General features: G+C 40.1%; 2 protein-coding genes and 1 gene segment (V, D, J or C); 1 reads left to right on the top strand and 2 right to left on the bottom strand.

The window, feature by feature from the left end:
* Positions 1 to 1,017: 1,017 nt before the first annotated feature.
* Positions 1,018 to 4,068, bottom strand: LOC111564642 (immunoglobulin lambda-1 light chain-like). Of its 3 annotated transcripts, none has more exons than XM_055005053.1 (4): positions 2,912 to 4,068; positions 2,497 to 2,815; positions 2,166 to 2,206; positions 1,018 to 1,431 (listed from the first exon to the last, which is right to left on the bottom strand). In XM_055005053.1, exons 1-4 carry the CDS (start codon positions 2,949 to 2,951, stop codon positions 1,106 to 1,108), a joined length of 726 nt encoding a protein of 241 aa, XP_054861028.1. In that variant the 5' UTR covers positions 2,952 to 4,068; the 3' UTR covers positions 1,018 to 1,105. The 3 variants fall into 3 exon arrangements, 1 of the variants encoding a protein (XP_054861028.1); XR_008599680.1 differs by having other exon boundaries at positions 1,293 to 1,431; positions 2,166 to 2,276; positions 2,751 to 2,815; XR_008599681.1 differs by having other exon boundaries at positions 1,293 to 1,431; positions 2,166 to 2,276; positions 2,751 to 4,068.
* A 150-nt stretch (positions 4,069 to 4,218) lies between these two features.
* On the bottom strand, positions 4,219 to 7,040 carry LOC129347539 (immunoglobulin lambda variable 3-21-like). The segment is given in 3 exon segments: positions 4,219 to 5,346; positions 6,699 to 6,830; positions 6,927 to 7,040. Coding segments are annotated over 3 exon segments (510 nt in total).
* A 4,675-nt stretch (positions 7,041 to 11,715) lies between these two features.
* Positions 11,716 to 26,336, top strand: part of aatka (apoptosis-associated tyrosine kinase a) — a 37,053-nt gene continuing 22,432 nt past the window's right edge. The window contains exons 1-2 of one of the 2 annotated variants that reach the window (XM_023264338.3): positions 11,716 to 12,076; positions 12,227 to 12,340. In XM_023264338.3, coding sequence (XP_023120106.1) covers positions 12,259 to 12,340 — 82 coding nt within the window. In that variant the 5' untranslated portion in view covers positions 11,716 to 12,076; positions 12,227 to 12,258. Of the gene's footprint in view, positions 12,110 to 12,226; positions 12,341 to 26,336 lie in introns of both variants that reach the window. The other variant, XM_023264339.3, reaches the window with a different exon arrangement.

The following is a 26,336-nucleotide window of genomic DNA, read 5'->3' as shown; positions in this document are numbered from 1 at the left end:
TTGGTCAAAATTTTCATGTCAGTGAATTTTTCACTTGCAGGAAACATCTGTATTTGTAATTCCTGGTGTAGGTGATGTCTCCTTAATGATCCTGGTGAAGATTTGCTACTTTGTCCATTTCCCAATAAATCAAGCTTTTCAGAAACATTTTGAAAACAGACAAAATTAAATGATTCTTTTTGACCACATGTAGAATATCTTGCCGATCTTGCGTGTGATTCACATGATTTGTACATCAAAGTAAGATGTCCATGAATTTATTTGAAATATCTCCAGTCTGGGACAGTTCCTTTGTATTTCAAAGAAAGCTGACTTTTGCTCATTTACACAGTGCTGTGAATGTGACAAGGAGGCCTGCAGGTGCATTATGGGATGGAAGTGAGAGAGAAGAGAGGAGATGCTTCACTGACTGAACGTGTAAATTCATCTGCAACTTGGTGAGATGACGACCATAGTCACTTGTTCCTCTTTATGTTTGGGGAATGTTGTGTTTGCAGCTATTGCACTGTTACTGTTGTTATTATTACTGTATATATTTTTTCCTAAATTAACAGACAACATTTTAAAAAACAACAATGATTTTAACCCCTATCATTACTATTAAAATAAGTATTCAGTTTAATTGAATGTGTTCTTTTTATGGCCAGTGTTAAGCTGATGACAATAAGGGAAATGAATGACAGACAAGGTCTGTGTTGTGGCTTTATTCTTGATATCTTATTACTTTTATTCAGATTTGTCCTGCTGTTATTGTGCTTCATAGTGTTATAAGTACAAATTATTTTGTTTTAAATGTGTTTTTAAAATAAATGTGGCTTTTATTTGACTTTGACCTTCACCATGGGTCTGATTGTCAGTAGAGTAAACATGGCAAAACAACAAAACTGAGTGAGTGTTAGAATTATTGCATTTGCTATGTACAAAAAATAAAAACAAACAAGCACATTTTAAAACTTTTTTTAATGTGTATTTAGTGGATGAATTGCAAAGCTGATGAAAATACCTGACTTAACAGTAGCAACATTGATTACTTGTACATTTTCTAATATCTAAGCATTGTAATAAGCAAAGAGCACAAACAGTAAAGAAGCAAATCTCAGACGGTCTATTCTTCAGTGGAACAGCCTGACTTGTTGATGTTTTTCTCTGCAGTCTGGGACCCCACAGACACTTTACATGTGTAAACCTTATCCATGTTCCAGTCTGATGTCTGGATGTCCAGATAGCTGCTGATTTGGAAAGTCTGGTCTGGTTTCTGAACAGCGGTGCTGGTGGAGATCCCACTAATCACTGGACTCCCAGCAGCCGACCAGGTGACATCTGCAAAAGGCCCAGACTGACTGGACAGACAGACCAGAGTGGCTTTGTTGGACTGGAGCTCAGTGCTGGATGGAGGGAAGACTGTCAGGACAGGAGGACGGAGGCTGGAGCCTGAAAGTACATTCAGAACAAAGATGTTCAAAATTACAAATTAAAAGTATAATTCAGGAATCCATATTTAACATGACAAAATGAGTCTATTGTGCTGACAGTATAGCCATGGTGAAGAAGCAGAGAATTTAAAATTGATAAAACATTTTTTAAAATGATCACTTAAAAAATGATCAGTCCTCCCTTTCAAAATAAAATCTCTTAAAAACAAACATATTTTCAAATTTTTGATTGGTTCAGTGCATTCCTGTTGGCTGAAATTAATGCCAGCTGTATGAAATAATTTTCAGGCAAATTCCAAATTATACTTGAACTCTGCAGAATATTAAATAAACATAATAAGGAAGTTGCCATTAATATCACAATTCCAAATACAACTATTAGAATATTTTGCAAATACTTTTATAAGAAAGATTCTATCAAGTCTTAGAAAATTTAAGAATAAGTAGGGGTGCAATCTAGTAAATGTTCTCCACCAATAATTCCTAAACCTTTAATTTACTTTTTAGTATTTGGAGAAAATGTTTCAAATATTGTGATCAGATTTTTATTTTATTTATTTTTTCACCACAGACACTGCCTGGTATCAAAGCAGAAAAAATCTTTTATTCACCGACCAACATGGTAAATATTTTAAACAATTAGTCACATGTGCATTAGGGTAATTTCTTTCTTCATGTGCAACAGAACAATAAAATCTGTCTGGCTGCATAATAAGGTTTAAAAGTACTTACTTGTTACAATCAGCTTGGTTCCTTGTCCAAATACCACAGTGATTCAGTTTGTATACATGGCCGTACATAAACCTCCTGACTCTCTAATGAGGGGAGTGGAAGTGAAACATCCTGTTGAGACCAACTTTCACTGTCAACATTTCATCATTTCAACGGTCTGCTTATATTCCAAAACACTGCTGGAATATTTCAAACACTATTATCCCTGTAGGCAAATGTATTCAGTGTCATTGCTTGTTCTGTTCCAGATTTAGTGATTTGAAATGTTTGAGAGCTCATAAAAGCTGCTGTAGGTTTTTGTCACAGTTTGAATCACTGTGATACAGCGGCAGAAGCAGAGTCGTCCCATGTCTGACAGAAATACTGAGCAGAGTCTCCTTCCTCTGCCTGCTTAATGATCAATTGGTAATCCAAGCTGGATGAGGCTTTAGAGTTGAATCGATTTGAAGAGAATCCTGCTCCAAAGTTAAGTGAACTGTCTGAATAGTGAAAACCAACAACAAACTGAGGAGCCCCACCAGGAACCTGTTTATACCATCGAACCGTATTTCCATAGTATTTCTCAATGTTGCAGTTGAGAACAACCTCTTGTCCTGTAGAAACTGTGTGAACAGCAGGTGTCTGGGTCAATACTATCACTGCATCCACATCTGCAAACAAACGCAGAAAAACACATGAGCGCCAGAGGATTTATCTCTGAATATCAAGGCCGTAAAAAGGTAAAAGAGATGAAGAGAACATCTTACAGGTCAGAGCAGTAATGAGAGTGCAGAGGATCCCCAGCATGTTGTCAGTGTGGTTTTCTAAGTGTCCCTTATGTCCAACTGAGATGTGAGCAGACTTGGAGTGAGGACACAAGAGAGACTTATAAAGAGACAGAGGAGAGGAGAAGTGGAGGAGGTGGAGTTTCAATCCTCAACTCTGTGGTTATTCACAAGATAGATGAAATACGACAAGTATTGTATGTACAGTTCAGACCATAAATGTCTAATAGTGTCTGCGGTCATAAAAATATCTCGGGATTCTGCTGATTCTTGAATGAAATACATTTGTCTCATCACATAGATTGTCTGCTTTATTTGCTGTATTATTTCAGAAATGAGTCATGACACAAACAGTGTTATTTACTGGTCTTATACTACTGTTCACCCTTACATACTGTTCATATTTTATGCATTCACAGTATGGTCTCGCTCAAAACTGACCAGACCAAGAATTCCCTCATAGTAAGTGTCTGATTCAAATTCGAAACTACAGATCTATTTAAAATGTCTAAACAGCTTCTTTCACATTAATACATGTATGATTAATCCTTAATAAATGTTTCAGAGAGCAACAAGAGCATATATTTTAAGTTTTACAACACTCGTTTTTTGGAGAAAAACATCTACTATTACACTGTTTCATGTCCTGTTTTACATCAGACATAAAAACATTAAAGCAATAATGACTTAAATACATCTTACTGAATTTGAAAATGACATGAACATTATGGAATTGTAATTTATAATAAAACTACATTTAACCACTGCAACCATTAAATGCTGTCCTCACTACTATATCATAAGAAATCATAATTATCAATATCAATTCACCATTTACCACTTAGAACACAAAGCATGAAATAATAAAATGCTTATTATAAACTAGTCTCTGCATTCAAAGCAGTGGTATGAAACTAACCCTTACCCTCTTCATCAGAGGTGCTCTAATCAGAATTTCCTTCCATGTTGTCTTCCCATCATCAACTTCCTCATCTTGGAAGATCAAATCCAGGGCCTGTTGCACACTAAGTCTTGCTGAAATGATTTTAGTCACTGAAATGGCAGATCAGGTACCTTTACAACGTCATGAACCCCCAACCACTACCCTCCCGATCCAAATTGATTCAAAATTGTTTCTCTTGTAGACTATTTTGTTACATTGCAGGCGCAAGTGCTTGCAGGTGCAGATCTTGTGTGTATGTCGAGGATCCCTCCGACCTCTGGATGACTTCTGTTCCATTTGTGACCATATATGATCACTCCTGTGCTGTTTTACTACTTTACTGTTTTGAGATTCTCAAATGCCCCTTCAAAGTCCAGCAGGTCTCTACAGGAACCTGGGTTAATGTGGTGGGAACACAGACAGTTCTTGTGACAGTGTTGAGGTTCCCCTTGAACTCTGTCCCATAAAAAAATACACACAAACATGGGCTGTACAGTTTCACAGTTTCAAAATTCCCAAAAACCGTCATCAGATTTCAGGCTAAAAGAATGACGTTTAGGGTATTTTTACTGATGTTATTTGTCAAAACTGGTCAAATTTGACCCAAACAGTATGAAAGGGTTAAATCAGGAGTTCATGTGTCCAGTAAAGAAGATTGAATCATATGAAAGACATGCTGTGAATGCAAATGTTTACTTATTGTTTCAGTTTTCCGAGAAGAAAATCGATGTTTGGATGTTGAAGTCAATGTAGCAATTTTAATTTTTTTTTTATTTTAGTTTTGAAAGAATGCAATGTAACATTTGTGTGCGCAATTTTAGTTGCATTCCTATACTTTTAGGAATCCTGTTGACATCCTTTTCATTAATATCATCAACAGCACAACTTGTTTTAATTGATATTCTGCTAAATGTGCCACTTACCTCTCTAAACATTGTTCTGCCTTGAGCTGTTCATATTTGAAACTAACTGAAATTTTAGATTTTGTGTTCCATTTATAGGAAATACACCATATCTCACTAAATTTATATGGCATGATATGAACGTCTGGCTTGACTGGTGGCTCTGTTAACAGCTGACGTGCAGAGTCTCAAAAAGCAGAAGTATTTGTGACAAGGTTTTTGTCATGGCATGAATCACTGTGATGCGTACTCTTTAACAGAGCTGTCCCATGTTTTGCAGTAATAGACTGCTGAGTCTCCCTCCTCCACATTGTTGATGATCAAACGATAATCTGATTGTGACTGATGAGTAGATGTGAACTTGGGTGAGGAGAAACCAGAGCCATAGGTTGGAGAGCTAGAACTATGGTAAAAATATAATACAAACTGAGGAACTCCTCCTGGAATCTGTTTATACCAGCGAGCAACACTATTGGTAACAGTCCCCAGGTTACAGTCCATGCTGGCTGTCTCTCCTCTCGTCTTTGACATAACAGGAGGCTTCTGTGTCACCACCGTCACTCCACTCACACCTGGAAACAACAAGACAGCATGAAGCCAAGAGAAACACTCAGACTGATGAGTCCAGTATCAGATCAAATGAGCAGTAAGTCAGCCTCCTTACATGTCAGAGCAGTGATCAGAGTGCAGAGAGTCACCAGCATGTTCTCAGTGTTCGATGAGAAAGGTCTTGAAACTTAGAAAGTGAACTAAGTGAGGAGAGAGGGTGCTGGGGGAGCAATTTGATACAACACTGGATACTTAAATCCAGTGACTGGCAGGAGGAGGAGCTTTGGTTAAACCTGCATGACTTGTGATGCTTTCAGGTTTTTTGCTGTCATTGGAGGGAAATGTCATTTCTGCATTTTTACAGATGCCTCCCTCCTGTGCCCCAAAAGTTACAACATCAAGATCTGAGAAAGACATGCTACTATTTTAATGGCATGGATTAATTATTTTGTGAACCTCCTCAATTTTGTCAAGTGTTTGATTTGTTATGTTTGATGCTTTAGTTTGAGTTGTATGTCAGTTTGTTTATATCGTCCTTCAAATCATCACAACTAACTTTCCTGCAACCTCATTGCAAACTTAAAACCAGCAGAAGCGTTGTATATGTTTGTGAATAAAAGGCAAAGAGTTACAGTAGAAAGCACTAAATAGGTGCAGTGAATTTGCCACTGACAATTTGTTGACATTATTTTATGGTAAGATGACATTCTGCCAATTGTTAAGCATGATTTAGTGTACATGGATGGATATAGAGGAATTAATTTAGTGTACTTTTATTTTTTAACATGTGTAAGTGTTTTTAAATGTCCCCATTGTTGTTGTAATCCTGCTGATTGATTTGAAGACTTTTTTTTTTACTATTTCGTTCATTAGTCTGGTTATGTTTCAAAACACTTCTGGATTTGAGGATCTGAATATGCTGTTACATACCTTATGTTTTCATGATACTCTTTAAAGCCAAAATAATAGGACCGAAGTGAGAATGATTATGACGACAATGCTTTTAAAAAAATTAATTCATGAAAGCTTTATTGAACATATCTTTCAGGTAACTGTAATACATTCTTGTCAGCAGACTCATCGGGACTCATTTAGCCTCAGTATCAGTCAAAGTTTCCCTGATACACAAGAGGAAGTTTTAAATGAGGAGGTTTTTGTCACTGTGTGAATCACTGTGAAACAAACTCCTTAGCAACATTGTCCCATGCTTTACAGTAATAGACTGCTGAGTCTCCTGCTTCTGCTCGCTTTATGATGAACTGGTATTCAATGTTTGATAATGATATACAGTTGAATCGTTCTGAGGAGAACCCTTCTCCAAACTTGAGTGAGTTATCGGCAAGGAAAAACCTTAGAGCATACTGACGAACCCCACCAGTAACTTGTTTGTACCACGCTACAGAGGCAGTGTCGTATCTCCCAATGTTGCAGTTGACAACAACCTGTTGTCCTGTAGAAACTGTGTGAATGGCAGGCGTCTGTGTCACCACAATCACTGCATCTACATCTGCCAACAAACACATAAAATAGTGAAAGGTTTGTATCTCAGAATATACACTGTAAAGTGAATCAGATATCAGATATGTCAGATATAATATCTTACATGTCAGAGCAGTGATGAGAGTGAAGAGGGTCCCCAGCATGTTGTCAGTGTGTGATGCAAATGCCCTTTACTGTCAGGATGAGAAATTAGCTATGCTGGATTGAGAAGAGCAGCAATACTGAAGCTTATAAACACCCTGAGGAAAGTAGAAGTGAAGGAGGAGGAGATTCAATACTTTAAAAATCATTTGGTTTGAGATTTAATGTCATATCCATAAATCATTTTGTGAATGCAATTTAAAGTTGCACAAAAATTTTGTCTTTGTATTGTCTGTGGAATTCCTGCAGATTTCCTCTGCATGCATAGAACAGAGGTAGCAAAAGTATTTTTCTTGTATTTCACTTTCAAAAACCCCAACAAATTATACAGAAGCATGCGTGGTTTATGTTTTAAGCTGTTTGCCTGTATTGTTTGTACATATAGAGTTGTTTTTTTTGTTTTTGTTTTTTTACCAGCAATATCAGATATCATTTATTCATTTTACTTTTATTTTATTTCAATAGTTTTTGTGAAATATTTGTATAGGCAAATTTAAAATAACAGGCCTCATAGTATAGGAATAATATATCACATTTTTGGAAAGTTTAAGCAACAAAAACTGTAAGACATTCCTAAATAATAGCTTATGTGTGAGGATGTTAGACAAATCATTTTTGATAGACTGTTATTCATTATTCGTACAATAGGAGTACATATAATCACTGAAAAAATCATTTTTGGAAGACGCTTGTCACAGTGTGAATTGTTGTGGTACTCGCTCAGAGCTGACTCATCCTATGTTTCATAGATATAGACCGCCGAGTCTCCCTCCTCCACATGGTTAATGGCCAAATGATACTTTTTCCCAGAAATATGACTAGATGTCAGTTTGGAAGGGAAAGAAACAGACTTACACTTTAGAGAGGAATAGGAGTAATGATTCCTCAGCACAAATTGAAAAGCTCTTGCAGGACTCCAGCCCCATAATCTGTAAAAACATGACAGTCCATTATGTCTCCGGTTCCCTCACTGTCAGCATGGTTGCACTACTCTTACCTGAAAACAACAGGATGACATGAAGTCAGGAGAAATGAACTGGCTGATCAATCTAACATGAGGTAAATGCTGCAGTCAGTCAGTCTGCTTACATGTTAGAGACAAGAGTAGAGAGTCACCAGGATGGTGTCGGTGTGTGATAGATTTGAGGGTTTGCAGGACAAAAACTTTTAGAACACAGAATGTTAGCTGAAGGAATAAATCGGGCTAAGCTTGCTTGGTTTGGATCATTTGTCTTTATATTTTTACCAATGATATCCTCAAGGCCTCCAACTGTTACAATATCAGAATCAGTAAAGATTTCCAATAGTCCTGTTGCAGTAGAATGTGTTAAATGTGTAGAGTCTAATGTTTTAAAATGGTGTAAATGAAAATGTCAGTGTGTCACTGCAGCTTTAGAGAGTGCTGACAGTTAACCACTTAATTTACATGAAGCTAAACAAAGTCAAGAGGTCTGCAGGTGCACACTGCAGATTAGAAAGAGGAGTTGAAATCTGGTGAGAAAAGGTTGCCACTCTTTTGTCTGTGTGCGTGTGTGTGTGTGTGTGTGTGTGTGTGTGTCTTTTTTCACTATTCCAATCAGTAAAAGTGCCTTGAGTGCATTTCTAATAGTAATGCTGTGCTGCTCTCTAGTGTAGCTTCAGAAGAACACAAACACCATACACTGTAAAAAAGAAAACTATAGTCAATTCAGCAGAGTTGGTATTCTGATTTGTTTGAACATGAAAATTAAAATAGATATACTTGACATGAAAATACACATCAGACCAATCGTATGTACCTCGTTATGTCTACATTTGTAATTGTGAATAAGCTGAAATTGTAATTTGTTGTTGGTACAACAAAGGTGGAAAAAACCACAGGGTTTCCCAGAATGCACAGCAGGGGCAAGTCCTCATGCTTTCTTTCCCTTGGCCTAAGACTCAGCTACAATCCGCTGTAGCTCAACAAGTTAAGTGGACAACCCATAAACAGGGGATATATGTAGCAGTCATAGATCTGAATCCAGCTCATGGAACTTTGCTGCAGGTCCTTTCCCTAGTCTTCTCCCCACTTCCCTGTCTCTCAATAAAACCAGAAAAAGGCCAAAAAAATAATTTAAAAAAATGATCGCCGGGTTGATGAGCTTTTGGTAGTTCTGGGAATCATACTATTCAGCTAATAAACAAGTTTACATTGGCCAAATGAAGAATTAATAGTAGTGACTATTCACAGAACAATGTAAATGTAACTGGTACAACAATGAAATATGACTTACAACAAGGAACTAGCAAATCATTGAGACAATTCAAAAATTTTACTGCAAAAGGTTGCCTTAAAATTTTAAGTTTTCTCAGCTATTCTTTTTTTTTAACAGTGATGCATAATACATATTTTTGCTTATTTACTGCCATTAGCTTGTGGAAAATGTTGAGCAAACAAATGTTTCTATATTTTAAGAATTTAAATAAATAAATTCACTACAAATTAACCAAATTATACTGTGAAGTGACACGTGCCATTTAATAAATGTTTATACTATTTGGGAAGTTTGGATTTTTACTGAGATGCTTGACAGAATCTGGGAATAGTTTGCTGTGGTGTAAATGATGACTCCCCCTGCTTTAGTGCAGATGAAAAGTTAACAACAGGCAGTACAGTGTTGTGCCTCTCTCATACATACCAGTGTTTCTTAGGGCCACCTGGTGGTGTAAGAGAGAGAGAGAATAAGATGGGTAGGACTCGGGGTGAAAGGATAGAGAGTTTACAGTATACAGTCATTCCTCTGTGCAAAAAGAAAACTAAAACTTGTATTGCCCACTTTAGGAGTTTTGGACAATTGTTCACAAGTCTCTGTCATTGCTTCCCTTGCTTAATGCTTGGGGTTTTCTTGCTTGTACTGCCTGTTTGGAGTCCCTCATAACATTTCAATGGCAATAAAATCTGGACTTTGACTATCCAATCCCATAACCCCCCATTTCTTCTTTTTGAGCTATTCTTTGGTGGATTTGTTAATGTGCCTGGGATCATTTTTCTGCTGAAAGGTCCGCATCCTCTTAAACATCATCTTTCACATTAATTTCCTCACATTATCTTCAAGCACTCTTTGATATGATGCGGAATTCATAGCTGAATCAATGACTGCAAGCTGCCCAGTTCTTGAGGCAGCAAACCACCATCACGCTTCACAGCTGGTATGAGATTATTCTCCTGAAAAGCTGTCTTTAATCTGCAGCAGACATATCTACTATTACTGTAGCCAAACAGCTTTATCTTTAATCCATCAGAGCACATTATTTGAAAAATTCTTTGCCTGTATGTTCACAGGCAAACTGTAGTTTTGCTCTAATGCAACAGCAAATGCTAATTCCTGGCATGTTTCATGCAGGTCAAAGTGTCATTTTAAGAAATGGCTTATGGTGCAACAATACTTGGATTGATGCCTTTAACAAAAAATTTGACAAGGGAGAACTCATAACATGTGTATCTTTAGTTGTATTATATAAACTTTATTTAACTGAACTATATTTGACTTATAACTGTATTGTATATTCTTTAATTTCATTATCATTTGGAGACAGCCCCTTAGATCTTGACATAATGACTCCACACACTTCACTAGTAAAGACAAAATCTGACTCTAGATCAGAGGTTTAAATAAGGAAAGTTCCACCTGCCACTCTTTAGGGGAGGTTTAGTCATTTTCACCTAATGTGGAACCCCAAATTCTAATTCTATGGATTTGACGATGTGATACATGTAGTACGTTTGCCTTTACATGATTGTAACTGTAATAAAGAACAGCAGTTCTTGTACTACCTTTAGATTATTTCTAAATGCACACATGATCCAGCATATCAGTTTTCTGTGAATTCTGAGCCAATTTCATTTCTCACATGGTTCAAATATTTTGTCTGAATCTTGTTGCCAGACATTTAAGCTGAATAAATCACGCGATACAATCAAAGTCCCACAGTCAAAAGTAACACTTTATATTCTGTAGAAAACAATGAACGTATGTACCCTTTTGCATCCAGTTTGTTACTTATCTTAATGCTGTGGAGCCAAACTGATCAAATCGTAGTGGTGGAGTCTCCTTTGCATTCACTCTGCCATTCCTTACCTGTCCACTAGGTGCCTGTGTTTAATTTCCCTGCTTCAGCCAGACACCTGACCACTGGCAACTTTTCCACAACCTACATGAATCTCCCAATAACCCTCCCCCAGCTTATTAATGTTGAGCGTAAAATAATATTTCCAACAGTGCTCCTAATCTCTTTTGTCATTGAACAGTGCCAGAGCAACCTGGTCAGACTCTCAAAGTGGCTCAAAGCTCTGGTGTCTCCATGATCGGTCACTCCAGAGTCCCCAAAGCCAACTATACTGTTGCCCTTGCCACCGGCCTGCGCTTGGTGGGCGGGTTTTTGGCACCGTTTGGTTCGTCTTCTCTTGGTGGGATGTCAAGATAGGAGGTAAGGATATGCTTGTACTTTCGATTTTATATTATACATGTCAGTCTCAAAATGACCCAACAGTGCACACTCACGCGTGCACATACGAGCACTGCCTGCATTCCCTAAAAATGAATGCGTAAAGTGAACCAAAAAAAGCCGGCGGTCTCAGGAAATGAAGCGCATTCTGCCTTTAAAATAAAACTGAAAGGTGCGTTTTGTCATATGAATCAGTTTTATTTTGAAAGCTGGAAACAGAAGCACTGTAATGATTTACGTACCTTGACAGTGGTGCAAGATGTCGCTCAGTCTCTGTATAGAAGCCGAAACCCAAATGCGCATCGCTGATCGTCGCATCTTTTTTTAAAACGACCCAACTGCTCTGCCAGTAAACGGCATGTTACATGTAGTGCTGGGTCAGGAGCGAACGGAGCTTCATTCTGAAAGGAGCACAGATGGGATATCACCAAATGTTCGGAGCAGTCAAGATTTTACAGTGTATAGAATCGGCGTAAAATAAGCTTTTCACCGGGTGACCGACCGAGTAGGTGTTCCGAATCTGTCCAGAATAGCCGCGAGAAGAGAGAATTACGTGTGGATATTGTTGTCAAACAAATGATTTCACAGATGTGGTGAAATGGAAACCACTGTCAACATCTGTCTCCAAATCTGCTCGAGCTGAAGGTGAAGCAGGATTTTCGGGGGGCTCTCTGGGAGGTGTGATGGAATAAAATGCTGCGCATTGCTGCTTCTAAGCTACTAAAGGTTACTTGAATCTTAAACGCACCTGAGTCAGAATTTTATACTTGACCCTTTTTTTGTTTTGTCGTTTAGGGTTTGCTGCCTTCTGCAACGCAACGAGGAGAATGGTCTTTGCCCTACATGTGATTGTCATGTCTTCAGCTTTTTTCAATCCCAGTTTTGCCTTCAGCTCTCACTTTGATACAGGTAAGCGTCAAACTGAGGAATTACTTTAAAAAAATGGGTGTTTATCCATATGCTGCAGAGCTCAGGTTGAGTGATCTCCTCTTAATCTGTTATTTGAAGCAATAGATGACATCTTTTTCTTAGATCATTTTCTTAACCATCAGCGGTGGCATCATTGCTATATCCTCCTCCACCTCCTCCTCATCATCAGTATCATCATCATGAAACAACACAATGAGCCTAAATCTCCAAATATTAGCTTAGACATGAATTTATCATTAGTTAGGCCCTTTTACGGCTTGGTGACAAGAGGGTTAAAAGTTGTACCTGCATTGGATCTGCATGGTCCTACACATAGATCCCTGCAGCTGAGCTTGTGCATGTGTGTACTGTATGTGTGTGCTATGATCAGGGTGTGTGTGTGCCAGGTGACTAACACATTACAGAGGTGCATGGTTCTGCTGTTTGAGGTTGCGGTTCTTGGTGCTCCATTGGGATGCAGCACTTAATCGTCCTCCGGGTGTCGGGCTGATGGAGATCCTTGGCAAAGGCGAGCCCAGGTGCTGCTGCAATGCTCTGGGACCACTGAGCAGGAAGTCAAACCTTCACACAGGCTGTAAGGGCTTGAATTAGAGCAGAATGAATAACTGTGCAAATGTAAACAGGACTAAGAGAGTCCTTGCACTGGGTGCAGTGTGCTGAGCATACAAATGACAGCGAGCCCAGTGGCTCTCAAGTTTCAGGCTCTATCTGTCCTCCCCAAAACCGCACACTCTCGCTGATCTCTGAACCCTGTTTGTCCAATTATTCCACCCCCTGTGACTCTTATTTCTCATTCGGTGAAGCTAACTTCACTCATAAATGTACCACTACAAGGAGATTCCACTTAAAATGTGGCCATTTACAGGATTTATGCTGTCCTTGTGCATTTGAGAAGTTTAGGGGCAGCATTATTGGACAGCATTACTTTAATAAAATAGGAGACTATCAACAAATGTCAAGTTCCATGGAAAATTGAGTGCATTTTTATATTTTCATACATTTCAATTACATTTTTTAAAGCCAATATTTGGATGTATACACAAACCTCAATGCCACTTGTATAATAAGACAAATATACTTTAGTAATATGGCATGACAGCTTAGGAATGCTTTCCCCTGAATACTGTTATACCATTACCAATGGTTTTCTGCTCTTTTTACTCCAAAGATAATCAGAGATCAGTTTAGTGTTTAGACATTTGGAACACAAGCACTGAGCTAGCTGTCCTTGCTTCTGTGCACTACAATGTGACACAAACCTACAAGATGAGTGTAATCTTTTAATTTGAAGCAAGATAAATGGTTCCCAACAGAATTATGGGTAAAATGACAGCTAACTGTGGCTCTTCTGGGCCATCATTAATTTAATTATCTTGGTGTTTTCTTCCTGGAGGCAATCGCAGTTTTTGGAAATTTCCCATCAGCAGTATGCAGTGAAACATATGTTCTGTTTCCAGATGTTGATTGGCAGATTAAATGGCTCCACTGACATGTTAGGATGGAATCTGCACATGTCTCATTATAGGTGGAGGGGATGCGGCATGAGTGGGACGTTGCATGTGGCTTTTACTGGGTGTATATGGTGTAAAGGATGGCTTCTGGATGGTCACTTTTGTCATAATGATCTACATTTCTCATAAGAGTAGCACCTCACTAGCCATCCCCTTCCTTCCTAGTAACTGGACTGAGAATCAATGTTGCCTAGGCGATGGAGGGGGGCATGTGAGAAGGAGCCAATCATTCTCGTAGCCAGTGCTAAGGACAGAGAAATGCTACAGTCCCTTAAAGGGGAGAGACACGCTCAGGGAGGAACAGCATCTGAATATGCTATGAGCGGTTTAATTAAAAATTTGCATTACCAACCACAAGCAAAATATTGTAAGGACAGACTGTCAGGTGCTACATAATTCCACCATTTTGGGCTTAGAAAATTGACCATTTGAACTACTGGTCATGTGTTTTCCACACACACACACACACACACACACACACACACACATACACACACACACACACAAACTCTGGGTTGATTTGACATCAAAGCTCAAATGCAGACAGCGTTTCAACTGTATCATCCCTCAAGCGAACTTCCATAGCGACACTTGCTCTCCACACCCTGGGCCGTGTTAAGAACATAGTGTGCTCTACCTCGTCACACTTGCACACACACACACACACACACACACACACACACACACACACACACACACACACACACACACACACACACACACACACACACACATATGCCCAGACAGAGGAAAATGATCATGGGGCCAGGTCAGTCGTCACATTGTGTCACATTACATAAGGTATCAGCAGGGACAGACATCATGGCAGCTTTGTAGATCCCCTGACTTCATCACTCTTCACATGACAGGGCTGGGGTTTGTTTTTTGTGCGTCCGTGGGGAAAGTAGCCCCAGTATGTGTGGCATTCTGCACCATTGATAACCGCAGCTAGCACCTGGCTCATTTTTACTTCAGCACCACGGAGAGCTCACCCATCAGGAGAGGGAGCAGATGTAAATGTGTGAGAGGAGTGTATCCTAGGTACAGAATTAATATGCATGGCTCTCCTGTCAGGGCAAACAGATGACAGACTGACCTGGAAGGAAGCATTGATACACCAGTAAGCTGACAATGCAGCACTGTGGGAGACGAGTGTCTCAGCATTCTCCTCTGATGCCTGGAGGTGGCAGTGGCATCCAGCATGCTTGCAACAAATTCTGTGTTGATATAGACACTAAATAACAGGCACACATTTTCTGTCACTCACAGACATTACAACGTAGTGCAGCATGCATATTCCACACGCAGCAAAGCTTACACGTGTCCTCACATACACATGGGCACTTCAACTCCAGGCTGCAGCTACAGTGGCAGTGATGCCAGAGAGAAAAGATGTTAAAAATGGTATCTTGACTTGCTCACAGAGCTCCACCCACTGACTTGGTCAGTACAAGCTAGCAACCCCTGACTATTTGATTATTCATCTCTCCATGTGTAACACCAAGCACTTTAGTTACATAAGGCTGCCTCTGGAGGAACTAGAAAAAGAATGAAGTGGATTTAAGCAGCGGAGGGGAACCATCTACATCTCCTCTATGTGCTCTCAGTGTGATGGTGTGGTGGATGTGGGCTTTTTCTTGGCGTCACAGTCGTTGAAGGCTTGTGTGTGTGTGTGTGTGTGTGTGTGCAGTTGTATGGTTGTTTGTTTTACAGAGGGCCACATGCAGTATTTAATTTGTCATCCAGCTCTATACCATTTCTTGGTGAATTTACTGTGACTGTGAGAGCAATTTAGCAACATATCACATGATTGTGGATGGAATTGGAGAGGTTTGCTGGGTGGAAATCAAAGTTGATGTGTAGTGGACACATTATAGGAATATTTTATTGTGTGAACTTGGGAGTAAGGGAAAAAAAAACACAAAAAAACTTGCATGCATTCTCAAAGCTGCAGCAGCTGGCTGGAGGAGCAAAACACACTTAGGTGGGAAGTGTATCAGAGAGGGAGTATGTGTTAACAATAGCATTAACGAAACAGAAGAATATGAGTAGGGTAATGAGTGCATGGCAGCCAGGATAACTCAGTTTTTTTGGAGTTTCTACTTTAGCTTTTTTTTCTCACACACACACACATTTCCACACTCAGCCTTAGTCTGCATCATGAGACCGGAGACTGAAATGTCATCACAAGTTCACATTTCTATGTCTTCATATGGTTTGCACATGCGTCTAATTTGTGTTTATCAGCCAGAGGCCTAAACACACGACAGTCCTGGAATGTGAGTGCAGAGCTGTGTTCTGTCAGGTCTGTGAGCAGAATGGAATGAAATTAACAGAATTCTGCCATTTACAGATGGTGCTTTGTGAATTTAGTATTGAACTCTTTATTTTAATAAAAGTGCAGTGCAGTTCGAATAGTTGTAAAAGTGAAAATTCTGATATCATCTTAGACTTTATGCTGATAATTTTTTCATTTGGGACACAAGAGAGATGCTAGTAACTCATCCTCTTTGATAAATAAAGCAAGAGGTGAGCTGAATTTAAACAGGCATTGACTTCTGTGTATCTTTTCGAACTCGTAGCCTCCGGAACAATCGTATGCAGTTAGATCATTACCTTAAAGTTACCCAATAACTGCACTTATATATTTATGAAGCCAATAACAAGAAACTGGCCATTTTAAGTGGAGCTCAAACTGCTGTTAAATCAGGAGTTGTTAGAGCTTAAATGAGATTTGATCTGGGCAATAATAATAAATATTAATAAATTATCCAGTCAAGTCCTCAGTTAGAGCTACAGACTTAATTGACTTCATGCCTAAGAGCTGCCTGTTCCTATCACATACTGTATTTGTGGTTTGAGATGAGTCTCCAGTTAAGAAAAAAAATCATTAAATTTTGTAACATGAGGGCAGACACGTATTCAGCATGTGCCATTTAGAAGGGGTTTTCTCTTGCACAGCATTACCTGTTCATTTCACTGTGTCAAAAATAGCACATATCTTAGGACCTGAACGTAATAATGAACACCATTCTTTCAAAAGTTATTCCCTCATTTGGTGTTTTGATGATGGTGGTAGAGAGCAATGTCAAATGCATGAGTTTGCAATCTCCCATTGGTGTTTAATTGTGTTGGGTCAGGTGACGGTGAAGCATATGATTCACAACATTTTCATACTCAATAAACTGTTCAAAGATCCCTCGTGCCAGTAAAATACTCACCAAAAGATAACTGAACCATGGGATATTCTCACTGCAGTGATCAAAGGTTCAAGTTTTTCTTTTAATTTGTCACCTGTCTGTATTTTTCAAGCAGATAGATAGATAGATAGATAGATAGATAGATAGATAGATAGATAGATAGATAGATAGATAGATAGATAGATAGATAGATAGATAGATAATAATAATAATAATAATAATAATCCTTTGCAGGAAATTACAGTGCCACAGCAGTTTCTGGAAAGACATAACACCACACATTTCCTCATATAACTTTAGCAGATAATCTGTTAGGTTAAAAACACGAGGCAAAACATTTCTCTATCACTGTTAAAATAATTTGTATGATTAATAAATCACTGTAAATAGTTGATCACAAATTGATTATGATTGATAACGTGAGTCTTTGTCAAAATTTTCTCTAAAATCTGTTGCTTCCTTTTGCAAACAGGAGCACTAAATGTTATGTCGAGTTACTTCCTCTACTTGACTCGAGGGTATTTTCATTCCATTCATTCATTCGACTCTGTTCATCTGATAAACTGTAAACAGCTTATGTTCCATTTGGTCTGCATAACAACCACCCAAGTTCAGCAGATTTCCATGGAAATCTGACCCAGCAGCCCACATTACAAATGCAGAGCACAGGCCAGTAGAGGCTGCTAGCCTCCGCTGCAATGAGCTATGCTAAAATGCTATTAAAATATTCAATAATGTCTCAAGTAAATAAATGATTGGTGTTAAATGCTGCAGCTAGCATCCTTACATTTAATGCTCTTGTTTTGCAGGTGGTTTATTTGCTAAATTTACCTCAGAAGATCTGTCCATCGCACACACAGCGTTCATATTCAGGCCGTTTCTTTCCTGCAGCGTGCCCTTGCGAGGGCTGTCAGGGGACGGACATGACACGCCTGTAATGCTGATCCATGGTGGTCCTCCTGGGCTCTCACTCCCAGTTAATGACAGTTATCATGGCTCTCTGCAGGCCAGCATATTCCTCTGCCATCTGCAGTCATTCACAGCAAGCATGAGTTGAGAACGGCAGAGAGGATGTAAGTTGGTGGAGGATACCATATCCTGCTATTAATCATGTCATGCTGTTCCCTCTGCTCTCGAGCCTGACATCTGCGCACATGTGTGTGTTTGCAGGCTGCATTCTCCTCTGCAGCTCTCTATGTTCAGCCCATCACAACCTTGTGCTCCTTGTTCTCTTGCGCTTTTATCTCCTGCACTTTTCAGCCTCCTCTTTAACTTCTTATTGTCCTTTCCTCAGAGCATTTTGATTCCCTCCTTCTGTCCGAACTTTTGATTGCTGCCATTTTCATGTAGCTTGTGATGCATTTTCTCTCTGTGGAAGAAAGGCTGTATCAGACTCCTTGAATGCAGAGAAGGAGTAGCAATCTGTATCCTGAGACGGTACATATAGAGCAAGTCTTAAACATGTGATTGTCCTTGAGTATTTTTTTTTTTTTTTTTGCACAAGCACAAAAGCAGTGGAGAACCACAGTTCAGCTTGACGTTCAGGAAGGAGCTCTTTCTAAGTTATTTTCAACTCGAATTTATTCGCTACTTGTTTTGGTTGTTGACCTGTTCTAGGTTTCACATCACATATCACAACTTCTAGTCAAAAATCACTGCATGTTTTCTGCTCGTGTGTGTGCGAGTGTTAATGTATGCATATTGCGTATTGTGACAGACCAACTGCTCTGCTCTCACTGCCTCCGAACTGGCCTGTAAATCTAAACCTAAAGGTCAACCTTCTCTCTTTTCTGCTTCTATCCTTCCTGCTGTATCCTAAGCACTCCCCCTCTTGTGTGTGCCTGCGTGCGTGTGTGTGTGTGTGTGTGTGAGAGAGAGAGAGAGAGAGAGAGAGTGAGACAGAGAGAGAGAGAGAGAGAGAGAGAGAGTTATTGTTGGACGCCACTTGGTTCAGCCCAGGCAGGGCAGATGGATGAGCTTGTTTGCCCCTGCAGCACTGTCCTAAATGTAAATGCATGCTCAGAGAGATTTGGGGTGCTTTCTGTTCTCTTGTACTCTCTCCTTCTGTTGGTTTCTTTCTTTCCTCTTTGCATTGTCATTACAGATTTTCATATTTACCTCTTAGGAGCATTGAGTGAAGGTGGAAAGGGCAGTTAAGTCCATAAGTGCTGGCAGGAGCTAGTCTCCTGTTGCATACAAGGTGGCTAAAACTTCCCACCCACAGTCTTTCTGCTCTATAATACATGCAACTTCAGTCATAAGTGCCTTTAGGGCATGTTCCTAGGATTTGAATGTTGTCCAAGTTGAGCTGAATGTTGTCTTTAATGTTAAACAAATTGTCAATTATTACTTAATAATCGGTGATGTTGGATAAATAGAAAAGCTGGCGCAAGCTTTTTGTTGAGGCCAACTTAGCTTTCCTGACAGAAACAAAACACGGTCTCTGGCCACTGACCATGCATTCCTTTGGAGGCTTCCACTTAAAACACTAGTTGCATAATGCATGTCCTTATTTGTATCCAATCTATTGGATACTAATTGCAGCTAAAATTGTATCTCACCCTCTCTCTCTCTCTCTCTCTCTTTTTCTCCACCTCACTCTTTCTGGAGACAGTTTGATTGCAGTGGTGTGTAGCTTGGCAGAGTGCCCACCCTGCAGGTCCCCTCGGTCAAAAAACAAGAGCCGGTGTGTGCGTTTGCATAGAGGCCATACCGACGAGAAACAAAGGAACTGAAGTAAAAAGGGGAAAGGGGGAGGTAGCACACAGTGAAGACACAGCATCTCAGAGGGACAGATATTTAATTCTGTTCTGCCTGTTTGAATCAAAGCATACAATATTGTCGGCGTGCTAGTGTTTCTCCTTGTGAAATAAAACTAGAGCTCACTGTCAGGAGCAGCAACAACAGCCCACTGCTCTCATTCACCTGTGTGGCTGCATGTTGTCATGGTTGTATGTGAATATGAACACGTGGTCCTGGCCTCAATTAGAGTATATGAGGGAGAGCATAACATTTTCTCATTGCAGTGGTAACCCTATTCGGCTTCCTTCCCTTTCCTGTTTGGAGCAGATTGGTTCAACACATGATGATCATGTGTACCATTTCCAGTATTCCAGTCACAGCAGACTTGATGTTCACTTGCTTCATCTGCCCATTAGAACTGCACAGCAACAGAAAGCCCTACCTCCCTGGTACATGCTTTATTTATGATCCAGCATGAAAAGCTCAGTGGCTGTGCTTAACACGCCACATCCTCATCTTGTATATACATGCATGAACACACATGCACACACACACCGTTGAAGTGAGCATTCCTTAGCTTCCTTGCTTCCTCCGCTGGCCTTCATCTTCCATTCATGCCTGTATTTCTTGCACACTAAGTACTTTTTGTTAGTGCATGTGCTACTTCATGGAGCAACCTCAGACAGCGAGATATGTTTACGTTTGTTGGTTTTGCTTGCTTTTGTTGCTATTTGTCATTATTTAGTTGAATGTTCTTTTTTGCCTCTGATGACTAATGCCACTGAAATGTACACTCTTCTCCTTAACACACATTATATTGTGTTGCCATCATAATGCAGCACGAGACAGACTTTTACTAATAACTACTGAACCCACTGAACCAGAGCGGAGGTTATGTTCAATGAAAAAAAGATTTTGATGGCTCAGTTTTGGAAACTTAAAGCAACACCAGTAGCAAGAGTTTCCCTTTACATCAATTATTACACTGCAGCCTCCTTATTGACTACATTTACATGCCCCAGATATACTAAATTTTGCCATTCTTCTGGAAAAGGCAATGTTTACATGGCTAATAAAAATGGCTAATATTCTCATTTACATGCAGCCACACATACAGTTTTTAAAAAGTTTTCTACTGGTGCTGGTCCTCTTTAGTCAGGTGAACACAGTCTTCCATTTCTTCAGCCAAAGATCGGTGTTACGATAAAAAAATCCTGTAGATATCTGTTTTGAAGTCTGTTTTCATGTTTGTTTCTCCTTCAGACAGAGATGTGGGATTTTCTTTTGGGAATGTGCAAAAAGCAAGAAGCTGTGTGCAAAAAGACAGAAGCCTGCATTTAAATGCATATTCTGAATGTGCTATATATTTCCCCAAAAGATGCTAGTAAAATCTTTATACACTATATTGCCAAAAGTATTCGCTCACCCATCCAAATAATCAGAATCAGGTGTTCCAATCACTTCCATGGCCACAGGTGTATAAAATCAAGCACCTAGGCTGCAGACTGCTTTTACAAACATTTGTGAAAGAATGGGTCGCTCTCAGGAGCTCAGTGAATTCCAGCGTGGAACTGTGATAGGATGCCACCTGTGCAACAAATCCAGTCGTGACATTTCCTCGCTCCTAAATATTCCACAGTTAACTGTCAGCTGTATTATAAGAAAGTGGAAGTGTGTGGGAATGACAGCAACTCAGCCACGAAGTGGTAGACCATGTAAACTGACGGAGCGGGGTCAGCGGATGCTGAGGCGCATAGTGCCAAGAGGTCACCAACTTTCTGCAGAGTCAATCACTACAGACCTTCAGACTTCATGTGGCCTTCAGATTAGCTCAAGAACAGTGCTTCAGCAGAGAGCTTCATGGAATGGGTTTCCATGGCCGAGCAGCTGCATCCCAGCCATACATCACCAAGTGCAATGCAAAGCGTCGGATGCAGTGGTGTAAAACACGCCGCCACTGGACTCTAGAGCAGTGGAGATGTGTTCTCTGGAGTGACGAATCACGAATTCTCCATCTTTCAATCTGATGGACGAGTCTGGGTTTGGCAGTTGCCAGGAGAACCATACTTGTCGGACTGCATTGTGCCAAGTATAAAGTTTGGTGGAGGGGGAATTATGGTGTGGGGTTGTTTTTCAGTAGCTGGGCTTGGCCCCTTAGTTCCAGTGAAAGGAACTCTGAATGCTTCAGCATACCAAGACATTTTGGACAATTCCATGCTCCCAACTTTGTGGGAACAGTTTGGAGCTGGCCCCTTCCTCTTCCAACATGACTGTGCACCAGTGCACAAAGCAAGGTCCATAAAGACATGGATGACAGAGTCTGGTGTGGATGAACTTGACTGGCCTGCACAGAGTCCTGACCTCAACCCCATAGAACACCTTTGGGATGAATTAGAGTGGAGACTGAGAGCCAGACCTTCTGGTCCAACATCAGTGTGTGACCTCACAAATGTGCTTCTGGAAGAATGGTCAAAAATTCCCATAAACACACTCCTAAACCTTGTGGACAGCCTTCCCAGAAGAGTTGAAGCTGTTCTAGCTGCAAAGGGTGGACCGACGTCATATTTAACCATGTGGATTAGGAATGGGATGTCCCTTACATTCATATGCGAGTCAAGGCAGGTGAGCGAATACTTTTGGCAATATAGTGTACTTGCCTGCTATCAGAAACAACTTTTGGTTCAATGTCTTGCCCAAGGACTCTTTTGCATGTGGAGAGGACAGGGATTAAACGAACAACCCTATGATTACAGCGACAGTCACCCATTAGGTTTGAATGTGTCAAATTCAGGAATACTATCATCACTGGAATAATAGGGGGGATATTAGTGTGCATGTAAACGTAGTATTTGTCAGCCTGAGCTGTGGAGGTGGCAGGGTGACTCCATTGCTCTCCCCTCCCATCTGTTAGGACATTGCTCAGCTCTCTACAGTCCTGAAGACAGCTTTTTAATAAAGCGGGTATGAGCCTGGCTTTAAGTGCTTTATTTTCATTTCACCATGCAGCTGTCTAAGTAATGTGTGCTTCTCAAATATTTATGGAGGACCCCGGGTCACTGCTCAGTTCACAGTTCCTCTGAGAGAGAGCGGGAGGGAGATAGATTCTTCAAATGTCACACTTATGAAAATAATGCCTCTGATTTTCCTCTGGATGATCACATTAGACGTTTTGGGAGCGAAAAAGGACTTAATAAAGGCTAATTCATCCGTTGCAGTTAATGCTACAAAGTGCAAAAATAGACAATATAGACACAATAGTTTGTGTCTGTGAGTGTGCATATTTGCCTACACAGAATCAAAAGAAGTGAAGTTAAACGGGGACCAGATAATGATTGTACAGTCCTCAATCTATTGACCTATTTTCCAATTCCTTGTCTTTGGATGAGGTGACTAAAAGATGTGCAGAGAAGCACAAACAACATTTCCCTCTGCAACTGTCTCCATCTCTTTACCGGGATTCCTTTTGCCCTGTCTGCCCCAGAATCTCTACCCAGCCACTTATACACTTATACATACTTGTAAGGTACCAACTAGTGAGTTGTACCCCCTCGATTCGAGGTAGTAGTAGCTTGAGATCAGAATCTCTGGGAAAAAAAAAACCTTATCTCAGCTGCATATACTTGCAGTTTCTACCCAAATTGCCACCTAAATCTTATGGCTGTGGGAAAGGCTTGAAAAGGCAGTTGACCAGTAAGCCCTAAGCTTTACTTTCTGTCTCAACTCTCTTCTCACCACTTTGAGATTATACTCTGGAATTACCGCATCTACAGTTCATCTGTTTTTAATTTTTATCAAATTTATTATTAAGTATCTGGAAAAGACACCTGGTTCCTTAGGCAGTTGGTTGGTCTCATCATCATTTTTCCCCTCTCTTAATAATTTTCAAGGACACAGTTTCAAACATACAAAATCATTGCTTAGAAACACACACCCTTTCGACCCTTATTCATTTCAAAGGGACTTTTTATGGTGGTGCATTACACCTGTAATAACTTTCCACAGTTTAAAAAACCTCCTTGTAGTATTTTAAAGCACTCTGAAAAGTTTCAGCATCTCATAAACCATCAAACTCAGCTTTTTACTAAAGCTGAACTTCCTGAATAGGATATTTCATGGTCTCTCTGGTACCTGAAAGAAGCCCGGCCCTGCTTACCAATTCTTCTCCTCATTTTATTCTGTTTTCTTCAGCCTGAATGCCAAGTTAAAAGTGCTGATCTTCTGGCAAACAACAGATGTTTCACCACATTGTTACCAAACATGACCCTCTCCAGAGCCACAAATTGGAGTGGTATAGCAGAGTATACCTGTTTGGAGTCCAGTATACATGTGGATCTTATTAATGCAAACGTGCAGCTCTTGTTTTAAATGTGGAAAGGGAAATGCTCCCCTTTTCTAGCCTTATAGGAAGCTGGTATTTACTTTCTCGTAATAGACAAAATTAAGTTAGACTGGATTGCCAATTTCCATAATTTCTTCATTTTCTGTGGAAGGGTGAATAGTTGGTCGACTGTTCTATGCCTGGGTTCACCATCTGCCTATTTAGCACTTGTAGAGTCCTAACAGTTGCCAGTTACAAAAGCTGAAGCCAGCCAAGTTTTCAAGGTAGATGGCTTGTCATAGGGATATCAAGCATTCGTTGTGGGAATGTGAACAACTCTGGAGGAAGTGCACAAGACTGATTCCTGAAAGAGGTTACATATGTCTATTTAAATAGCCATATTACATATTGTATTATGGTTTCACTGCAGAAGAGATGTGTTTATTGATAGCAAGCCGAAACAAGAGCAGTTGGTCAGCTCAGGGACTTGTATATGATCATGACAGCCAATTCCTCCAGAAATTATGACATGTGCGTGTCTGTTTGATATTGTGTCCTTCGGCGAGCCCTGAGTCACCATGCCCTCTGATTCAGCATGTATTGCCACTGTTTATGGTACCATCTGCACAGTTTGCTTCCTCTACATTCCCTTCTCTTTCCTCACATCCATCCATCCAGGCAGCTATATATCTGCAGATCCAATATATAATTCTTTAAGTAAGCAGATACACAGTAGATTAAAATAATGCTTACAAAATTGCAATAAATGAAAGAATTACACAGTTACAGCTGAAGGCAAAGGAAAGGGCTGCATTTTGCTGTAATTCTCAGCTGCTTGACCAGCATACCAGAGGGCTTTAGAAAGACTTGAATGGTGCCATTTGAAGTCATTTCAAGCATCATCCCCATTTCCCTATCAACCTCCACACAGCGTATCCTGTCACCACCCACTCGGGCTGAGTGTTGTGGCATGTGGTGAATCCAAAGGGCACTGCTTGGTTTAGTTTTGTAATCGCCTTCTTTTGCACTTCACAGGCACTCTCACATATGGAAACACTCACACAAGCTGTCACTGCATAATACAGTGAAATAGATGAGAGAGGGCAAGCGGGCAAGGCATCAGCAAAAACGCATGAAAGAAGGAGGATAGGCACAAGGTTTGCAACACCGTAAAAGCCAATCAACTAATATGTGTCGGTCATCTTGATGTTGCCATGGTGATGTGTTGGCGGGTCAGTGCCCACACATATACACTCACACGCTGCAGTTCTTAAACCAGGCTTCAAGTAATAACCTGCTTCTGTCTGTGTGCATTGTCCACTCATATGTATTCAAATTTCGGCTATAGCAGGCTTTGTGGCCGTCACCTCAGGGTCAAGCTTTGGATGGAGCAGTGCCGTTTAGACTGTGGGAGTCGTCAGGTCTGGAACAGTGTGTTCTCTGCAGCCAAATGGGTCAGGACCACTGGGTCTCTGTCAAAACGCACACACAAGTATCAGACTTTAGTAGCCCCAGTCAGCACTGGAGTCCCATGCTGGTGTGTGTGTTTGTGTTGCCCTCACATACAGATGATTTTTCAATAAGGGCGTATTGGTTTACCCCTCTGATCATCAAACCCTCCAGTGGGTTGCAAAGGCAGGTTAGGTTTGTAAACCCCCCCCCCCAAAAAAAAAACTAACAAAAAAAACACCAGAATTACACCATTTATCAGTGCCAGAAACTGTAAAAACTGAAAGGATAGTCAGATTTTCAACTTGTCATTGAATTAGTCATCTGTGATCGGTTGTTATGTCATAAAACTCAATCAAAACTAAGCTTAAAATTGTGATATTTCATCGAAATCCCTTTATTCTACATCCCTCACTTAATTTTTTTTTCTAAAAGCAAACCATTAGCACTAAACATACTGTATAAAATAATACATTTTGCGCCCCTTAGTGCTACTATGAAGCCATTAGTGACTCAGTCATGAGACTCAGGGGCTTCTCTGCTGAACTGGGCTGAACTGCAGGCTGTGTTTACACAGAGCAGACAGGAGATAACTAGCGAGATTAATTAAAAATGTAAGTCATAAAATGTATAGTATGTTGAGCCACCATTTTTTCCCCGGTTTTTCTCTAGTATTTTTCCTCCCACAATATTGTACATATTGATTCCTGCATGGCTTTTATATGAAATAATTAAAATGAATCTAACTTTATTAT

Source organism: Amphiprion ocellaris, chromosome 19, assembly GCF_022539595.1.
Source record: "Amphiprion ocellaris isolate individual 3 ecotype Okinawa chromosome 19, ASM2253959v1, whole genome shotgun sequence".
NCBI lineage: Eukaryota > Metazoa > Chordata > Actinopteri > Pomacentridae > Amphiprion > Amphiprion ocellaris.
Note: the sequence above shows the minus strand (reverse complement) of the source record. Positions and strands in the feature narration are given on the sequence as shown.